Source organism: Pieris brassicae, chromosome 1, assembly GCF_905147105.1.
Source record: "Pieris brassicae chromosome 1, ilPieBrab1.1, whole genome shotgun sequence".
In the NCBI taxonomy this organism is placed as follows: Eukaryota; Metazoa; Arthropoda; class Insecta; order Lepidoptera; family Pieridae; genus Pieris; species Pieris brassicae.
The window spans coordinates 5,945,992-5,966,788 of record NC_059665.1 but is presented as its reverse complement, the minus strand read 5'-3'; the positions used below and the strand labels follow the sequence as shown (position 1 = coordinate 5,966,788).

At 33.0% G+C, this 20,797-nt stretch overlaps 3 protein-coding genes across 4 annotated transcripts; 2 read left to right on the top strand and 1 right to left on the bottom strand.

Moving 5' to 3' along the window:
- Positions 1-994: 994 nt before the first annotated feature.
- LOC123709985 (carboxypeptidase B-like) lies at positions 995-5,882 on the top strand. Of its 2 annotated transcripts, none has more exons than XM_045661639.1 (8): positions 995-1,255; positions 1,901-1,990; positions 2,491-2,624; positions 3,021-3,181; positions 3,959-4,084; positions 4,171-4,276; positions 4,700-4,846; positions 5,497-5,882. In XM_045661639.1, the coding sequence occupies exons 1-8, from the start codon at positions 1,135-1,137 to the stop codon at positions 5,758-5,760; spliced, it is 1,149 nt and encodes a 382-aa protein (XP_045517595.1). In that variant the 5' UTR covers positions 995-1,134; the 3' UTR covers positions 5,761-5,882. The 2 variants fall into 2 exon arrangements, with proteins under 2 accessions (XP_045517595.1, XP_045517603.1); XM_045661647.1 differs by having other exon boundaries at positions 4,700-4,854; positions 5,497-5,660.
- LOC123710002 (carboxypeptidase B-like) lies at positions 5,862-9,089 on the bottom strand. The gene is made up of 8 exons (XM_045661657.1): positions 8,922-9,089; positions 8,310-8,507; positions 7,870-8,003; positions 7,643-7,803; positions 7,375-7,500; positions 6,979-7,084; positions 6,703-6,849; positions 5,862-6,198 (listed from the first exon to the last, which is right to left on the bottom strand). The coding sequence occupies exons 2-8, from the start codon at positions 8,464-8,466 to the stop codon at positions 5,920-5,922; spliced, it is 1,110 nt and encodes a 369-aa protein (XP_045517613.1). The 5' UTR covers positions 8,467-8,507; positions 8,922-9,089; the 3' UTR covers positions 5,862-5,919.
- Positions 9,090-11,363: 2,274 nt separating this feature from the next.
- Positions 11,364-20,640, top strand: LOC123720522. Its single transcript, XM_045677170.1, has 15 exons — positions 11,364-11,769; positions 12,168-12,319; positions 12,769-12,929; positions 13,343-13,468; positions 13,547-13,643; positions 14,464-14,610; positions 14,822-15,095; positions 15,392-15,625; positions 15,866-16,054; positions 17,565-17,698; positions 17,947-18,107; positions 18,687-18,809; positions 19,457-19,562; positions 19,897-20,043; positions 20,237-20,640. Exons 1-15 carry the CDS (start codon positions 11,517-11,519, stop codon positions 20,507-20,509), a joined length of 2,577 nt encoding a protein of 858 aa, XP_045533126.1. The 5' UTR covers positions 11,364-11,516; the 3' UTR covers positions 20,510-20,640.
- Positions 20,641-20,797: the final 157 nt, after the last annotated feature.

Sequence of the window (20,797 nt, the reverse complement as noted above, 5' to 3'; positions counted from 1 at the left end):
TGTAATGTTCAGGCTAGTAATTTAAAACTAACCTTATTATTAAAAACTTATCATTATTTACATAATTTTAAATTTTTCCGACGTTTCGCGTGCTTTTCAGCGTGCGTGGTCAAGGTGACTGAAGACAAAAGGTGTTGAATGTCAAAAGTATCACAGCTGCAGAGAAAGTTGTGTTATCTATATTTATTGCACCGAAGTTGATATGAACTAAAAGAGTGTCCTCTATTTTCGCGGATTGTTTGCCTTCGGGTTTTAATTTGGATATTAGTGGATCCCAGGTGCTGATAATTTTAGGCCATCTTCTCTATTGAAATTCGGGTGTTTTTTTTTTGTTTCAATGGCTTCGCGTAGCAATCTTGGGAAGAATCTTTTTTCTTTCGCAAGTACTTTCGGTTGGTCAAAGCGTATGTAGTGATTAGGCCTATCGTGTGTGTTCACTCTAGTGTTGTTTTTATGCATATATATACTTTATGATAGTGTGGGTAAGACATATACATCTGTATGTTTCCAGAATAATCCAGTCATTTTCAAACGAATCGCGACGCGTAGTTGAATGTTGATGACCAGTTTTCTGCCCGCGGTTTTCTAATCCCGGACCGAAATTTGTTCACATTTCCACTTGTACAATTTCCGTCAATTCTAGTCTAACAGCAAAAGTTCACTTGTCAATTTATTTAAAAGCCTTTTTTCAACTATAATTTTATGAACCGACATGTTTAAACGCATTCCATTTTTGAAATTTGACGCACCATAGAGCATAATCCCCAAAGCAAAACGAGTAAAATAACTAAATAATGTTTAATATAATAAATAGATATTGTAGCAATATTAAGTTAAAAATAATTTTATAATTACGTCTTGAATCTATATCTAGAAATCAAATAGTTCTAATGGGCATATTTTTTAATACCTGAACAGATTACGGTTGTCATCGGACAACGACAAACATTTATTAGTCTATAGTCATGACATTTGTCAGAGCATAGTAGATTTGTAATCAGTTTGTACATATTTTCGTAACCCAAATTTTATGTAGTTTTTATTAATTTTCTTATGAAATCAATTTTGATTAGGTACCCCTATTATTAATGAATTTTAAGTAGCAGTTGTAGATGGTTTTAAATTAGCTTAATTATGGAGTTATATTCGGGAGATGCGTATTTATCAATCAAAAGTGATCTGCTTAGTTCCGACGAAGAAGAAAAATATAAATCGGAGTCAGGAACGCAAACACAAAAATGTTTAAGTAATAAAGGTACATAATTATTTATTTGCCACCTCTGTAGTTCTGTTGTTTAATGTTTTATTTTTGTGACATTTGAATACACAAACTGAATCAAATTCTATTAGAATTGGTATTTTAAACTTCCGATTGCGTCACCGTCCTTTCAATATCCGTTAGTGATGTAGCCTTGTCGCGCGGTACGAAACTTAACACTGAATTCCGGAGCACAGTCGCTATCGATGTTGGGAATTACAGAGTACCAGTGCAGATCTTGGACTTCCACAATCGTGGTATTGGTTCTAGTACAGACAGACTATGTGCGGTCGTACGGAAATATAGATTGTATCGCGGTTCTGTTAACGATGCAATCAGATGACCAGTTGGAAATGTGCGTCATTTGTTTAACACGATGACCCCGGCTTTTGAAGACGTGGTCTGACTGTGGTCGTGGTGGTGAAAAGCAAAATGCGAAGTTCAGTAGAGGCTCAGAATCACGTGTTGTAGCAGTGGTCCCTTTTGGAAATATCTTGTAACCATGTAAACAAATATGGGTCAACAAAAAATTATAATATATTATTTAGGTAAAAAATACCTTGACAGCATGTTCCACAACTAAACAATACATATTTTTTTATATATTATGTAGCTTTTTAATCATATACAACATTTTTACAGGAAAACTATCTTCCAATAGTATAATGAAAGCGTCTATCAGCAGCGGTATGAAACAAATAATACCTACTAATAAACCGAAAAGAAGACGAGGTATATATGATCTATATATAATCTAAATATGTTATGTTTTGAGCTAGCATACTCGTGAATCGTAGTGTCTGACTGACAATTAACGTACTAGAAACTTTTACGTTTAACGTTTGTTTACGTGTTTACAAGCATTCTACGTCATATGAACTTGTGTGACGCCATCTTACTTTGAGAAAAGTTTTGGCAAAAATTATGAATGTTTAATATGATTTTTCAAGCCAATACTTTAATGAATTATAAATTAAAATTAATCAAGATTATATAGTTATAAATTTTTTTTTCAAAAATGCTGTCAAATAGCGTATTTATTTAAGGGATGAGTTATGATTGCCGGCTGTGTGTGTGCTTTAAATAACGTACATACTAAAGCATTTTTAATTAACTTTCGATTCGTATAAAGCCGCGAAAATCATTACAAAACCAAAACAATTCTAAAACATACAAATTTTGCATGTGAAATTTTAATTACAATTTTGATTATTAATCATATTAATTTTCAGTTAAATTAATGAACTGGAAAAGATATCATAAGTTAAATGTTATTTATTCTTTTTTGGACGAGCTTGAGAGGGACTATCCGGCCATATGTACAGTGTCTGTAATTGGGAAATCGGTTGAAGGAAGAGATATTAAGGTTTATATAAGGTTTAACTTTGTCCAAGAGTAGCGTATTTTTAGTTACCAGACGAATTAAATACACTCACTTTCTATATTCAAAACTTCATAAGTGTTTAATAGGCACAGTCTGTTAAACTTGTAATAACAACTTGGGCGTAGTTTTCGTTGCTCCAACAGACCCAAAAATGTGACCAACAGCGTATGGACACAATGCGAGCTGCAAAAGTATGACGGCAAGTGTCCATTGAATTAGCATTTTATATATGCATTGAAGGAGCCAATCGTGAGGAAACTAGACTTACTGTTTTGTAAATCGCTGTACTCTGTGAGCCACAGAAGAAAAATGCTTTTTCAGATACAGAAATCGGAGACAATGACCAAAATTTTTTGTCATACATGACTTGTCTTTCAGATGTTAAAAATATCGAACAGTGACGCGAGTAACGCTGCAGTCTGGTTAGATGCATCAATACATTCAAGAGAATGGATCAGCACAGCTGTCGTTACCTACTTAGCTGAATTCATCGCTAAGAATTTTCAGAAACACCCCAAATCGATTACTAATAAGGACTGGTGCGTACAAAGAAGACATTCTTAAGATTTTGTTTTACTGCAATTTTAGTTAACGCAATGACTACCAATACCAACCAATAAATTGTATTATATTACAGTGACTTGGTAAATTTTTAAAAAAAATTAAAAAATAATAATAAAGGAAGAAATTGAAAGATTTTTTTTATTAAAGTACACACACACGTATACATAAAGAGGGTCTAAATCAGCTAACAATTGCTGTCACCAGCAACACTGATTTTCAGTGGACCCATACTATCTTTAAGTATAATCTAATAACTGATTTCAATTTCGTGTATCCTCTAGATAACCCAGGCATTACATTTGTCCCTCCATTCTGAAGAACGCATTTTGGCCAAACTTCACCTATATCCAGATTAAGTATTCTTATAAACCAGCTAGGTCTGGATACCCATAGATGATTCACTCACGCTTTCTAATCAATTTTTTTTTAGTTTTTATAATTTATGAATCGGTGTATTCTTTTTATTTTCATTCGTGTTTGTCATATTTGCATATAAGTGATTGTCACATTAAATCTCGTATTTTATTTTTCTTAAGTACCAATGTATCATTGTGCCTTTTGTAAATAAATAACAGATGAATAATCATCTACATAGTTACAATATTATTTTCGTGCATTTGGACTTTTTCGGTTTGTCGTCTTCATTTGTTTAGTTACGGTATAGCGATACTCGCGTCATTTTTCGATTTAAAACCTGAAATTGTAAATACCCGAACAATAGACAACGCATTATAATGTGTAATATATTACAGGCACATTGTACCGGTATTAAATCCAGATGGCTACGTATTCACACATACTAAAGATCGCATGTGGAGAAAGAATAGAGCGCATCACGAGGGAGAGCGCGTTGGAGTTGATCTTAATAGGAATTTCAGGTGACATTTGTATTGTATACCTTTATCAAATATCGTATAATTGCTTAATACACTTAAATATTTAATATTTTTCTAAAATATAACAGCTATGGGTGGGGCAATAATGGCGACCAAGGTTCATCAGGAGAGCCAACTAACGTGTTCTATAGAGGTCCTGCGCCGTTTTCTGAACCGGAGACAGCAGCAGTACGGGTAAGAAATATAAAAATTTTCGTCAATAGTTCAAGACTCAAGATGCCCATGGATCCAACTTCCTCCGATGGCTTTATGACAACAGAGTAAGCTTCATTGTTTTTACCTCGGCCGCACAGCAATGGACTTTCTATGTGCACATTTTACACTAGTTTCGTTTTCAAAAACATCGTAAAGAACAGGCTTGCCTTATGTCCAAAAAAATGGCCGTGTGTGTCAGCCTCAGAAAGCTAATCACCTACTTGCCTATTAGAAAAACCAAATGAACACGAAACAGATACAAAAATCTGAAGCCCATACCTAAAAGATTGTAGCACCACTGCTTTTTTCTTAATTCCTTTAGTGCATGATCTATTATATATTTATAATTAAATATATACGAATGTATGACCCGTCGCTACCTCGACCTGTTTGAATTTTCAGGACACGATCCTCGGATCAGCGTCTCCATTCAAAGTATTCCTGTCGTTCCACAGTTACTTTGAACTGATCATATTCCCTTGGGGATACAAATGTGAGCCGTGTCCTGACTACTTGCACTTATTGGAGGCCGGCACGGTCATGGCAAGGGTATTCGCGTAAGAAAATAGTAGATTAGTTAATATGTCTTGTTTGCATGGGGCTTGTAGTTATAGAAAAACATTTAAAAGGCAAAAGTCTCAATTAGTTCAAGAATTTCTTGAATAAATCAGCTTCATACATTCTATCATCGATCAGTAATTCGTTTCAAAAAGCTTGTAAATTTTCATTCTATTGAACTGTGAGAAACGAGACTTCACGTGAACTATGTCATAGTCCAAAAAAAATTCTGACATGGTTTTAAATATACGCGGTAAGATTCTGAATCTTACCCCTAATGTAAGGTTGGATTATACACATATTTAATAAATGTAATTAATAACTATGCTGTCATCACCAGCTGTTGCTCTAACGGACTTTCGGTCCATGTGCTCATTCAACATTCGCTAAGGAAAAGGAAAACAACGTGAGGAAATCGGTTTGCCTTAGACCCAAAAAGTCGACGGCGTGTCAAGCATAGGACAGTTCACTTACTTGCCTATTAGATTGACAAACAATCGTGAAACAGATACAGAAATACCTATAAAGGTATATAACCTAAAAAGGTATATAAAGGTAACCTATAGTGCATCTGGTGTGTGTGGTGTAAATAATAACTGTACTTACTATAAAATAACTATACTTGACTAACTTATTTGCAGGCAATATATGAAAGTACTGGTATGATCTACAAGGTTGGAAGCACGAAGGACCTTACCTACTTTGCTTGCGGTACAAGCACAGACTGGAGTTATGCTATAGCAAAAATACCATATTCCTTCATGATTGAGCTACGTAGCAAAAAATATAGATTCCGGCTCCCGAAGGACCAAATTAGTGAAACGTGTATAGAAATCTCTAACGCCGTAACCAGTTTAATGGATTTCATAGATAACACCAAATTTAAATTTAAATCAAAAAAATAATAAAATCATTAAAAAATATTGGTAACTTTGTGTAACATATAATAGTTGTGTTGTTTTTATTACGTTAATTATGTTTAGTGTTTTTTATAATAAACGTGGCATAGATAAAATATTTTATTCCAATTATGTAACAAATACTAAATAACGGCTACATGCAGTTTACTCTTTTTTTCTCGAAAACATTGTACAATTTATACACTTTTTCTGGTCCACAAAATTTGCTAAAGCTAACACGCCATTAAGGACTTCTTGGCAACAGTCTTGGATCTCTTCTTTTGGTAGGAGAAATTTAAACTCCTTACTTCGCAGTTCAACGAGATAAGAGAACGGTATGTGTGCGGTGCCATAGCTCCAATCAATACTAGTTCCAGCAGCTAGGTACATGAGATCTTTGAAATTTCCAACTTTATACATACGACCGTTTGTTTCATACATTGCCTACAATAAAAATACGAAATTAGCTATTGGATAATAAACATTGGCACTTAGCGTTGTAAGATGTTAGATCATAATGAATTAGTTTACACTTCGTTGCAGTGATTTCAAAATACAATTAAAGTAATTAAAAAGGAGGGCAACTGGCGGCCTTATCGCTTTCAAACGACCAGGCAACCATCTGCCACCAACCTGTGAGACATGTTAAATTAGATAAGGTGAGCGTAAAAAGTACAAAACTACATAAGATATAATTACATAGACAAAAATTATGGAACAATAAAAGCAATTAAAACATATTATGTAAACAGTGCAAGGGACAATAAAAAAAGAATCATGACATTAACTGTTCATCTCACTTTCAGGTGACATATGTTGATTCATATACCAACATATGCAGTGTTGTTAGTCCTTGGACATAGATGAATGTGCGTGTGGAAGACTTCCCTTCAATGAGGTGGCAATCGGAAAATTTGAATGAAGCATTTTCTACCATACAAATCATACCTTAGCCATGGCCGTGCCTCCCTCCAACAGCCTGACGTAATCGGCACAAGGTTCATTGGTGAAACACCAAGGAAAAGAAATCAACTCGCTGTACGCATGAAATGTGATGAATATCTTGAACGGAATTGTCGAATACAGTATTAGATCCTGAAAATCAAAATAAGTGAGAGAAAAATTAGTACAGGACCTATGTCAACAAATATCAATATAAAATAAATATAAATGCCAGCTATTGCCAGATTAAAGACGATTTTGAATGATCTATTTTCACATTACCTTAACGGCAGCTGCTTCAGGCTCGGAGAATGGCTCGATACCACGGAAATTTTGGTGATACGGATCTCCTGAAGAGCATTCAGATCCACTGCGCCCCCAATTGTATCTAATCATAGGAGTGCATGTTACAGTAATAACTAACAAATTGTATTAATAGAAATCACAAATTATTCAAAATATTTATGCAATTATTTATTTAATTGTGTATTTTTTCGTACCTCGTCTTTCTAGTTTATCCCAAAAATCTATTGTATTAGATATAATTACCCAGTTTTTTAATGATATCAAATCTTACAAAACCAAAAAGTAAGTGCGTTTTAAATTGAAAAAGGTGAAAAAAAATGCAAAATCTGGAAATATGTTTGTCACTTATTATCGAAAAAAACTGTTTCTCACCCAAAATTCCTGTTCAAGTCTACTCCAACAATTGTATTATCCACACGAGCTCTGTTCTTTCGCCACATCCGGTCGTGTAAGTGCGAGTGATAATAGCCGTCTGGGTTCACGACAGGAACGATAAACCTTAAATAACATTCATAATTATTACAGTGCTTTTACTAACTAATTAATAAATAAATTACAAATTTTCAAACAAAGAAAAACCGTTATTTCAAGCGCTCACATTGATACTGCTTACTTCGTAATAATATATATTCGACCTTACCAGTCTTTATTTGTTATACTCTTCGGTAGATTATTAAAGTTTTTTGCTATGTGATCCGCGATATAGGTCACAACAGACGTACTGATCCATTCCCGGGCATGTATCGTACCGTCCAACCACACACCTGTGTTGGCAGCGTCACTGTTTGAAATTTTTAACATCTATAAACAATTTAAAATCTTTTCTTTCATAATTAACTTAACGAATAATTTACATGCAATACTAACTTTTATATCTCTCCCTTCAACAGAACGTCCGATGCTAGTAACGGTGCAGGTAGATGGATATAGAACCTCCAAATTCTCCATAAAATTATAAACAACGTTAAGAGGATAATAATCTTTCCAGTCCAAAGTACGTTCTGAAATAGATTATTAAAAGGCTTGTTTCGGGAATAAATATAATAAGACTTTATTTATATAAATACCAGTTAATTATTTCTAATACATTTTGAGTATGTTAAAAGTAAACTCAATCAAGTTTATTTATTTTTTAGTTAATGCTTTAAATCAAGTCCCAGAGAAAATAGACATCATATGTTCAACGTAAAGCCCATCCACGGACCTAATGATTAATGACATGCCTTAAAATTTCCTAAGTACTACCGTAGCGTACTAAGTACTTCCTACTACCCCTAAACTAATAGGAGTAGTGAAATTTTACTAACTTTGAAAAGGATTTTGAGGTGATTTCGATTGTCTGGATAACGAGATGTTATTTGGACTGTTCGGTCTAACAACTGTATCAGTCGAGGTTACTTCGAATACGATATTTCTATCACGTAATAGTTTTTCCACTTGCATAACCCTATTTCCTTCGACCATGATGTCTAAAGCACTCTTTTTCTGCTTGCAAATAAAAATAGCTGCAAAGATTTCATAGTAAGGACCTTTTATTAAAAACTAAATAAGTTACATGTTTGAACTAAAATAAACGTTCCTATCTGTCAAATTGTCATTATGTCTTGGTGTAAAGAGAGACAACAGTGCTGTGGTTGAAAAGGCTTTTACGGTGCTTCTCAATGTTTTAAAAACATAGCTGAATAAATCTAGAAGTTATGTTGACATGAATATAAATTTCCGAGAAAGTCCCTAATTCTTCTATTTCCTGTTTTTGTAAAAGATCGCTAATAGCTAGGACTATAATTAGTAGACAGGAAGATAGGAGAGTAGATGTTAATGAATTTACGAGAATCTAGAATCTTAGAGAATATATCTTAAACGAATTTATCTAATACAAGTTACAACGAATAGTTTCGTATAACGGATGTTATACTCACAGCCTTTTGTATCTAGGCTCTTTAGGAATGTTCTTTGCCCTTCTTTTACACATTTTACATCCCATGTTTGGTACCGTCCACTTTTAAGTGCCACTTTGGCTGAATTTTACTAAAATTTTTAAATATAACAAAATGTGATTCATCTAAATTTTGACATGATTTGCCGCAATCTTGACAGGTGGAAAATATCAAAATTGTCAAATACATTTTGTCTATGCTATAAGTAGAAACTTCTTCGGTATTAGAACCTCAATCTAAATTGAATTGACCTCAATAAAAATGGCGCTACGACGCTTTTTTTTAAAGGGGAGGCCTTGAACCACTTACTATTTAAAGCTTTTAGTCAGTTAAAAGTCAATACTCTGCAATTCAATATTCAGGTTTAATTTCAGGATAATGCTGGAACGATTCTATTATACAGCTAAGCCCATCACACACTGTTACGCAATAAATTAGTGAAAATAAAGCAATATTCTCTGGCTTCAAGCAGTTGGAATTACTTTCTACATTCATATTCTTTATTCCGAAGTTGAATTAACAAAGGACGTATTAATGAAATCTCACATTCAGAATCGACATGTGAATCGAAAGTAGTTCCAGATTTTTGAGGACAGCACACCCAGCAATGTACTACATTATGAAGTTATTTTACTTAAAGCCTCGCTGATATAAAAAATCAATACAATAAGTAGGTTTGATTTTTTTTTAGTATATGATCTGTACACACCTTTCCAGCTGCCCAAGTTCGCGATGCAGTCGCTTAATGAAATAAATTATCATTGATTCTCGATTCGATTACGACTAGAAATTTTTGTATATTATTATTAATCAGGATTCACTTAGTAGAAATTATATTGAAGTAATTTGCTTAATATTATTATAATTTGCTTAAACACTTGTATATATTGTTAATATTATTATCAACATTATTTAAAGCTATTGTTGTAACTGTTACGCTTTAAAAATAATTTCAACTATCATGACAGACGTTTAATATTTATTTATCATCACTAACACAGGAACGTTTAATTGTTTCGTAACGTTAGCCGCTGAATAATTTCATACATTTATTAACATTTAGATCTAATGTAAAGAGTTTTTTACTAAAGTAAAATTAAATAATATTATCAAAATCAAAACAAATTCAGTAGATTTCTGCATACTGCAACATTTATAGCTCTGAGCAGAGCGTGATGTCCAAATCGATTACAACTATTTATTGGTGTCCAGGCGTGAGTATGATTCATGAGGCCTAATAAGCGGCCAAATAAATTCATATCATAGGATCGAGTAATGTGAGAACTCGTAGTAAGCCGCGGCAGGCCGCTAACCAGACCTGCGACCCCAAACATCACCCGCCACCCAAATGTCGCCTCTACGCTGTCTTACGAGCGTTTATCTTTTTAATTGCGTCTCCCCTTGCGACGCTTGTTACCCGCTTGTTGGATTTATCGGTACCTTTTATATATTTTTACACTGTAAACAGTATGGAATCTATTTTGAGGATTGTCGGCTAACCTAATAGCGCGAATTAAATTATGTTCGTTTTAAAAATGAAAAATGCAGTCGTTACTTTACAGATTTAATGAAGCAGTCATTAGTAAATAAAGGTCATTATTGTGTTTTAAGTACACAAGCTCTTAATATTAACACTTATTATATTTTTAACTAGAATTGTATACAACTCACAAAGAGGTAAGGTACTTAGATAATTAATTAGTATTATGGTTATAAAATACATTTAATCGCTTGGTTAACTTTACAATAACCTATGTATTATGATAGCTATAAGCTTCGTTAAATAGACTAATTTTACTTTAATTCCCTTCATCCAAGTGTAATTATCTTAGGTCTTTACTTAGCACGTTTTGCTTTGAATTTTTTATATAAAAAACAGCAAACACAACATTAACGTTTACTATGCAAATTAATGAAGTACACAAAAGTCTAATTTACGTTCCTAGTAACCTTAGTACAACCATCGAGGTTTTGGTATGCTTGATTAAACGGGTGGCCAGGTATTCACCTCTATTCCTTTGACATAAAGTTCAAATTTAAACGGTGTAGAAAAATAAATTGCTGGGATCGGCAATTAGTCGCTAAATGTAGGTATACCAATGTGGGAGAGGGGGGGTCTCCCTGCTTTGTTTTTCATTAGATGCTGCTTACGGCCCTGTGTCACCCGCTGGCTTAGTATTTAATACGAAAAACTATTTGCTCGCCTATTCTAAGAGATTTATTAATAAAGTTTTCGTTTTATCTCATTGTTCTCAAGTTGGAATACAAAGTTCGCGTCGACTAAAAATTTGAAGATACAATTTCAAAGACGTTTCTTGCCAAGTTCTGCCTTATTAACTAATGAAGTCCCATGAAGGTTTCGCTTTTGTTTGTCTACGTTTTTGACATTACATGACATTTTACGTTTTCTCAGGAGGAGTTTCTCGAAGTAAAACGGTCAGTTGCCACAATAAACACAAAAACAGTTTAATAAAAGATGTAGGAAACAAAAATGGATATCACTTACAATAGTTTATCTTTTATTCGACTCCTAAAATGACAAAACAGTACAACAGTACAACAATATAAACCCTCAAAATGCAGAGCAATTCCGATCTATATTACTTTGATTCACCAACAAAACCGCGCTTTTCAAAACGACAATTCTCAAAATACTATATTCTGAATGATTCTGAATCTGATTTAAACGCAAACGATGTAAGTGAAGAAAGCTTTGATGATACAAAGCCACCAAACAAACCAATTCATAAGGAAGATTTTGCTGAACGATCGATCCATGAAAAGTTGTCAAAACCTGTTTTAAAATCGGATGATATAATTAGGAAACATGGTGAGTATTTTTCTCTTGCTTATTCGGTATATTGTTTGATTTGGTCCTTGAGGTCGTAGGTTCGATCCCCAGATGTGCACCAATGGACTTTCTATGTGAGCATTTATCATTCGATCGAACGGTAAAGGAAAACATCGTGAGGAAACCGGCTTGCCTTAGTCCCAAAAAGTCGACGGCGTGTGTTAGACATAGTTTGACAATAGACAAGAAATTTATCAGATTTTTATAGAGTATATTATAATAGGTAATTAATCAAACAATTATAAAAGTTCATCCCTAGTTCTGTATCATCAAAACCACATCATTCCTATAATCACTACGTTCATACTTTAACACAAACATATATTCTTATCAAGGTCATTAAAAACTTAATGTCTTATTGTTATATATGTTTTTAGAATCAAACGAAAAACCCATACAGCGGATGGACTGGGAGAACTACCATCGTCTAAACGTGATACATAATTTTATGGACGAATTGGAATATAGTAACCCATCTATATGCACAGTGGGTTTAATAGGAACCTCTCTCGAAGGAAGAGATTTAAAGGTATCCTAGTGGTTACACGTGGTACATTCTAAAGTCTTGGGATGAAACCTGTCCCTGCCAATGGATGTGATTCAGATATAAATGTGCACAATTAGCATTTGCTCATAGGTTAAAGAATAAAACAACGTATGCACAGTGGTGGTACAAACCTTTTAGGTCTGGTTAGCAGGCCTCAGATATCTGTATGTGTTTTGTGATCATTTGTTTTTTCTAATAATAAAAGTAAGGCATACATTTTCCACAGAATGATTTCCTTTATCGCATGAGCGAGTGTTAAATGTTCACACAAAAGGTCATTCACCAATGGTTGGCCCTACACAGTACAGTTAGGGATCGATCGCACTAACTAGTAGGAAGCGACTAGGCCAACATTACTGAATATATTGGCTATAGATAGATTTCGTGAAGAAACCAAAAACAAACACACTAGTTATTTATTTTATTATTAGATACTTAAGATCTCGAACAGTGTCGCTAGTAATGCCGCAGTATGGATGGATGCTGGAATACATGCCAGGGAGTGGATAGCCCCTGCAGTAAACACATACATCGCCAATCATATCGCTAAAAACTTTAATACATTGCCAGCATATCTTACCAATAAAGACTGGTTAGTAACATCGTTTTCGTTAAACGATTAATTGTCACTGTTAATTTATTTTTCATTTAAATTTCATAATTAATTTCCATAATTGAATAGAATTCTCGAATTTCTAATTTATTGTTTTTGCTAAATTGTCACGGTCTGAAACCCGATCGTTTTTTTATTATTATTAATAGAGTTAAAAGGTATATTAAATGAACAAAAAGTACCTTAACATAAGTAAGTGAATTTCCTTTTCTTTAAATTAGACTTTAATATTGGAAGTATTCTAAGATATGATTTAGAGCAGTTAATAACCGAAATTTAAAAAATTATATAGACATAATTTGTGTTATAACTTTTAATTTCATAATAATATGTAGATTAATGAAATTGTAAGAATATCGGTTGATTGTTGTATTGTATTGGTTCCTTTTCAGGTACTTTCTTCCAGTGGTCAATCCTGATGGTTATGAATATTCGCACACAGTTAATCGGATGTGGAGAAAAAATAGAGCCTGGCATGGGGGTCAATGCTTGGGTGTCGATTTGAACAGAAACTTTAGGTTTGTATATATATCGGTTTGAGCCTAAAACAAACACATTACATATATACGGCTATATATTATGAATTTCTGTTTAAGTTACGGCTGGGGTGGAAGCGGTTCTTCGGAAAATCCAACACATGCTTTTTATCGCGGACCAGAGCCTTTCTCGGAGCCAGAGTCATCAGCTATGAGGGTATATTATGTTCATAAAAATACCTTATTTAGGGCAAATTAATTTTGACCAATAGTATTAGGTGCCTATAGTTTTGGCTTCGTCGCCTAAAGTACATTTTGTATTTATTCATTCACATGTCAACTTAAAGCCTATATATTTCTTACTATCACTTCTATCTCTTATATATATAAGAGATGTATGTATGTAAATACTTATATATATATATATATATATATATGTATATAGGGCGGATACTTGTGCCGAATGTTGCGACGTTGTTCACTCGTTTAAAATTCGTTACATAAACGCTAAATTGTACATTGTAATAAAGTAGGGTAGGTAAATGTATCATTTGGCTGTAATGTGATGTTGATACCAAAATCGTGTCATCGGTACCGGACGCCGAGATTAAACTGCAAACAGGATTTAGTCGTAAATCAATTTCACTGCATTGGTTTTATATCAGTCTGTTGCATTTAATTAATGTACTAGGTAAGCGTTTAATGTGCGCATTTTATTATTTTTAATCCATTAATTTGGAAAATATACTAAGCTAATTGAGTAATGAGTAATCTTAGTAAATGACCCTTTGGTTTGTTTGAGCCCCGCTCGTATAATGATGAAAAAAACAATCTGGCATTTTTGTTAATTAAAATGCATGGCAAACACCAATAGCTTATCATTGTGGTTATAAAGAATCATGAAACAGATGAATTGAGAGGTATATAATACTCTGGCTTTGTTTGAAATATGCTATACAGATCCAGATTTAAATATCGTATAAATGCCAGAAACAAAACCTTTATTTAAAATTTACGTCGTAATTTTATATTTTCAGGATTTTCTTTCGAATAGTGGTATTTCTTTCAAAGTCTACATAACATTACATAGTTATGGGCAAATTATTCTGTTTCCTTTTGCGTATAGAGATGAGCTGTGCCCGGACTATGTTAGATTACTTGAGGGGGCTGCCGTAATGTCTAAGGTAAAAACAACAACAACATACAACAACAACATACAACAACAAAATACAACATAAAGACAATAATGCTTTTAGACAAGATCATTTTGCTTAGTTTTTTGTTGTCGTGATAAATTTTGATATCGTGGTAATCCCGGTATCTGACTTTTATTAAGTAATTGAGTTTAGTTTGACTTTTTGATTGTTCTTACATATTTGGACTAAATTTACACAGACGATTTACGAAACCAGTGGGAACACCTACAAAGTCGGTATATCAAGGGATGTTATGTACGGTGCGGCTGGTACTAGTAATGATTGGAGCTACGGAGCAGCTGGAATCCCTTACTGCTATCTCATAGAGCTGCGAAGCAAGAAACATAAATTCAAACTACCGAAAGAAGAGATACAGGAGACGGGAAAAGAAATCCTGAATTGTGTGATGGCGTTGATGGAGTTTATTGATGAGAAGGAACGGGTGAAGCATCAAAGAGATGGTCCTTACTTATAATAGGAAATAAATTAAAGTATGTTTCTTTGAAGATAATTTGATGATAATAGCAAAATATAAATACCTAACAAGAAATCTATTAATTATCTTAATTATTTTATTTCACAAAAGCATATGGGCATATGGGAGACATACTAAGCGCAAACTAGATCTTAGATTCCACCCGCTTCAATTATTATTCTTGCCGTGAAAATCATATATTAAGGTTGTAAAGAGTTTTTAATTAATTGAATGACAAAACCGAGCAACGCAACTGACAATACCAACTCGTTTTACAAATAAGGTTTTTATAAGTTATAAAGAATAAACTAAACCTGTCATTGTCAAATTATAGTCCGAACAAACAACAAAACATTTTCAAAATTGCAAGTATACTGAAATCAAATTCCATAAAAAGAGACATAAGCCATAAAACAGTTTTAACAAACATCACAGTGGCACCACTCAACTCCAAGACCCAAGTCTGGGAAATAAGATTTACGAATGAGGGACAAAGATTGTTTATGAAAACATTAGACACAGCAGGAGGTAGGTGTGCAATATATTTCAAAATTCAGACCAGACAAGACCTCCAATGGATCTTTAAAAAATATTTATTAATTATATTATTACAACATTTCTCATAATTCTCGCTCGGACAGGCTTCGCTTATCTCTCAAGTCTCGTCATCTCTGGACATTTTGTTTGAAATAAACATTATTATAATCGGGTAAAAGTAGTGTTGTTATTCGTTAAATAAGTTAAAACTGAAAGTAAATACTATTTTAGCAATTAATATTTGGAAAGAAGAGCATAGCACCATGGATGTGATGGTGGAAGGGCCCCGAGCGTCTCAAGTCGCTGGCATGTTGCATGAAAGGGAGATTCCATATGCAATCGCTGTAGGAGATGTGAATGTACTATTGGAAAGAGAGCAGGGTACAGTTCTGAATAAATTGAGACGCCAGTCTAGTGCAAGTTTGTATAAGTTCTCTTCGTTTTTCATGGTTATCTTTGTTTCATTGAACTTACAAAAAGTATTCATAATATAATTATGTAATATAATTAGAAATGGATAGAAAACTAAAAAATAGAAAAGTTTGGTCTCTGTGTGAGTGAGAGAGCATTACAGGTAATCGCTGTATTGCGAGCTCTGAGTTAAAGAGAACCACGTCGCAAGACTCCACTCCAAATGGAACAATAAAAGTTCAATCGTTCCATAAGCGTAATAATATTTTAGTTCATTTATATTTTGTACGTATCTCTTGTAAGTTAATCTGTTCTAACATTGGTTTTGTACTAATGATTTTTTTACTGTGTGCGCGTTCAATACTTAGTCATATGATAAACACCGTTGCATCCTGTCCTAGCTACGCATCGCATACGCAAGCTAGCATCAGAGGCATTGAATGCAATTTTTTAGCTACTATACTGTTTTTTGTTGTGTGGCCTTGTTGGTGCGGTTTTTAATAAATAAATAAAGAAAAATGCACATGCACACAGATAAACGGTGTGTGTTAGATTCGAAGCAAAAGTGCTAAAGACAAAAATACTTAGTAACTGAAACATTTTCAATATTGTTATTAGTATTATTTTAATAAGGTAAAACTATTTATTGATAATCAGATAAATAAAACTCTTCCTGTGACTGACGCGGAGGGGAAGTTTTTTAGATTACAATTCAGTTTAATTGCATTGAAATTTTACAAAATTATTCTTACAGAAAGTGTGTTTGTTTAAAGTTGTGAAAGTATGTATTTATTTCGGACAATTTATATGGTTGTAAAATTTAAGCATTTAAGAGCTATTCTGACGACTTATATTAATATTGTACCAATTATATATTTCTCAAATTTCAAATAAGAAAAATATTATTAAATTGAAAGTATTATTATCAGTTAAAGAGTCTAGTCTATTACATTGTGTTGTTTAGTTATTTCATAATCATTAAGATTACTACTAAGTACGCCTTTGTATTTTTATTACTTGCATGACTTATTTAATTTTGTTTTATAAATTACTATAATTAAGCATGTATAGTAAAAAACCTTTTTTAATGATACGGGTGTTTAATGATAAATGCTTGAGCTAGTAAGGGTTAATTATTGAGATTTTCACTTGTAAAAAAATACGCATAAAGTAATCAAAACCACGATATATTCTTGGAAATATTATATTTAGTATTACAAATTGCGTATTAAAAAGGGGTGCAGCATATTGATATCGGAAAACTTTTAAAATATGTTATAATTAGCATCTAAATTAAACTATTTATTAATGAACAAGATTTAATTAATTTAAGTGTACAAAATAACCTAATGACGATAGGATTACAATAATTTAAATAGCTATCGAACTAATTAATTATTATACTTAGGTAATATTTTTGTTATTTAACATATAAATATAACGATTAGTGGATGTTTATTTAGTTGCACTGTTTCTCTTGAAGCATAAACATAGTTATAACATTGAGAACATATAACAGGTCGTAATATGGATTGGCATACATTCCACCGATTAGATGTTATCTACGAGTTTATGGAAAATTTGGCCAAGGAATACCCTTATTTGTGTACCGTGATGATCATTGGAAAATCAGTTGAAGGAAGGGATTTAAAGGTAATGTTTTAACATTGGTGTAGTCCCTGTTGATGAACCACAATCGAATAACTTAACGTTCCATTATTGAAATCTACTTTTCAACCTCTTGATTTGCCTTTAAAACAAAAAAATACTCATATGCATACTATAATATTTTAATGATATTTTAACATACATAAGTCTGCTTAACACAATTAAATATTTTATTTTATTGTATTTAATAAGTAAGTAAGTAAGTAAGTAATTTCCAATCTTAATGTTTCTAGTTACTGAAGATATCAAATGGAGACTCCTCAAATCCAGGTGTATGGCTGGATGGTTCCATACATCCTCGTGAATGGATCAGTGCAGCTGTCGTGACATACATCGCTAATCAGCTGGTTCGCAACTTCCAAATTCAGTCTGAGAGCGTTAGGAATAAAGACTGGTAAGATCAAATTAACACTTTCTGTTAAAGGAAAGTATCATAAAGAAGCCTGCTTGTTTCTTTATCCTTACCTTTGCCACTGCTCCTGCCTTTGCCGCATACATTTCCCTAAAGCAGAACTTGCTATAATATCTGCGTTAGCAACCGTTCACACTTCTATTTGAATTTTGCCTACTTCACTGCCCGATAAAGCTCAATGTAAATGTATGACTATGTTGTAAAAGTAAAAGCATTATAAAGGAATAATCATAAAGGTTGTTGGCGATACACAAATTTGAAACTGTATAGAACATTGGGCAACAATTACTTTTACTATCGCCTGTGGTTCCTTCAAGGCGTTTATTTGCAAGAAGAAGTTGTATTATACTTTTTAAATTATTCTACGTAATTTATAAATATTAGAGAATGAGTCTTTCTTTAAGTCGCCTTTCGGAATAATGGTCAAATTCAATCCACACAATCATCCCAACCTAAATCTCCCTGGAAATAAGTTGAAATAATAAGAAAAAAACATTTACATACACTTTACCAAAGAGAGTTTAATATAAAGCAAGTCACACCATGCATATTTATTTTCAGGTATATTCTTCCAGTGATGAATCCAGATGGCTACGAATACACACACACATACGACCGCATGTGGAGAAAAAATAGAGCGCGGTATGGTGAATGTGTTGGTGTCGATCTTAATCGAAACTTTAGGTATGCCTTTTTATTATAAAACAACAGAGAAGTGTTCATCCCGGAGGTCGTAGGTTTGATCCCCGGCTGTGCACCAATGGACTTTCTATTTGCACATTTAACGTTCGCTCCAATGTTGATGTAAAACATCGTGAGGATTATCTTAGACCCAAAAAGTCAACAGCCTGTGTCAGCCACAGAAGGCACCTACTTGCCTATTAGATTGACAAATGATCATTAAACGGATACAGAAATCCGAGGCCAAGACCTAAAAAATATTATATATATATATATATAATACAACAAAAAGCCATATATTTTGTTTAATTTCAATTAAGAAACTAGAAAGAAATTTACTTTAATCTTTGTGTGTCGTATTCTCCAGGGATTATTACACACAGAAATTTCATTATTAAATTCCTATTAAAATACCATTTATATAATTTTCGATAGCCACATTGATTATTGTGCTACGTTATTAAGTCATTTTTTTCCATTAAGTGGCTACGAAATATTACGCGATTTTTAATAAGAATTATATACAAAAATCGGCGCTGAAAATATTTTCTATTAATTAATTGAGGCGTGTCTTTTGTTGAAATATTGAGTAAAAATAGTATGTGTAAATAGTTGTATGTGTGTTTAACAAAACTATGTATCTTTTACAGTTATGGTTGGGGCGAAAAAGGTGAGGAAGGATCTTCAGACGACCCCGGAAATATCTTCTTTCGAGGGTCAAAGGCATTTTCTGAACCGGAAACCAGTGCTGTAAAGGTACCCTTATTATTTGATCATCTAATGAAGACTTGCAATAACATGAAATTTAACTTAAATATTTAAAAAAATATATATTTTCATAGTAACAACTTTATATAAATTTTTCTATGCTAAGTACATATATATGTATTATGTCTTATGTCCAGTAAATGTTTATTTTTCCTTTTAATATTGTAATAGACAAGTTAACTTCCGGAAATGTTGTTTCTTTGGGAACCTGGGAACACCAAATAATTGGTTTATATGTTGGATTTAGAGCTATTTCTTGTCTATAAAGCTAGTCCCAATACTATATAATTGTGTCGTATATTAAAAATATTTGTCATTTCAGCGGCTGATCGTGGAATCTCCGACCACCTTTAAGGTGTTCCTCTCGTTCCATAGCTATGGAGAAGTCATAATTTTCCCCTGGGGCTACATTGGCGATCCTTGTCCAGACTATATTGAGCTTCTCGAAGGAGGTACCGCAATGGCTAAGGTAATGATTAACATAATTAAGTTCGTTTAATTAACTCTGACATGATTGAAAATTACATGATTTTTAATTGAGAGTAGCGTTCATTTGGGTTATACGTGATAAAATATTTTGGTTTGAAGCCTTATTAAGTATAAGTATAGTTATAAAACATGATTGCGCCTGATTACTGATTGATTTACTTTGCTTCATTCAGGCTATTTTCGAAACCAGTGGCCACACTTACAAAGTAGGAAGTACAAAGGACTTAATGTACTATGCAGCTGGTAACAGCATTGACTGGAGCTATGGAGTAGCCAACATACCATACTCATATATGGTGGAGCTAAGAGGGAAACAATACAGATTCTTATTACCGCGAGAAGAAATTATACCAACAGCCCGAGAAGCGATGAGCGGCGTATTACGACTCATGGATTTTGTCGATAAAAGGACTAAAAGTGTACAATCTTGCGTATGTTCTAAATAGTACGTTGCTGTGATATTTAAAAGAATATAAATATAATTAACATAATTTACCTATTAAACTGTACTTGTACTTTTTATAAATAGTCGTTGTATACAAACTCGTGTCCTCCTTTTTACTTAAATAAATTTTTGAACACATATTGTTGTGTAATTATAAAAGCAATGCATTTCGCTGCGGTTACGAATAATATGGATGCAATCCAAAAATGTTTTCCATGCACCATCAAATGTTCCGTGCCCCAATATTTTAGTATTTCACATCACTTGCCAAAAGTATCAATATTATATT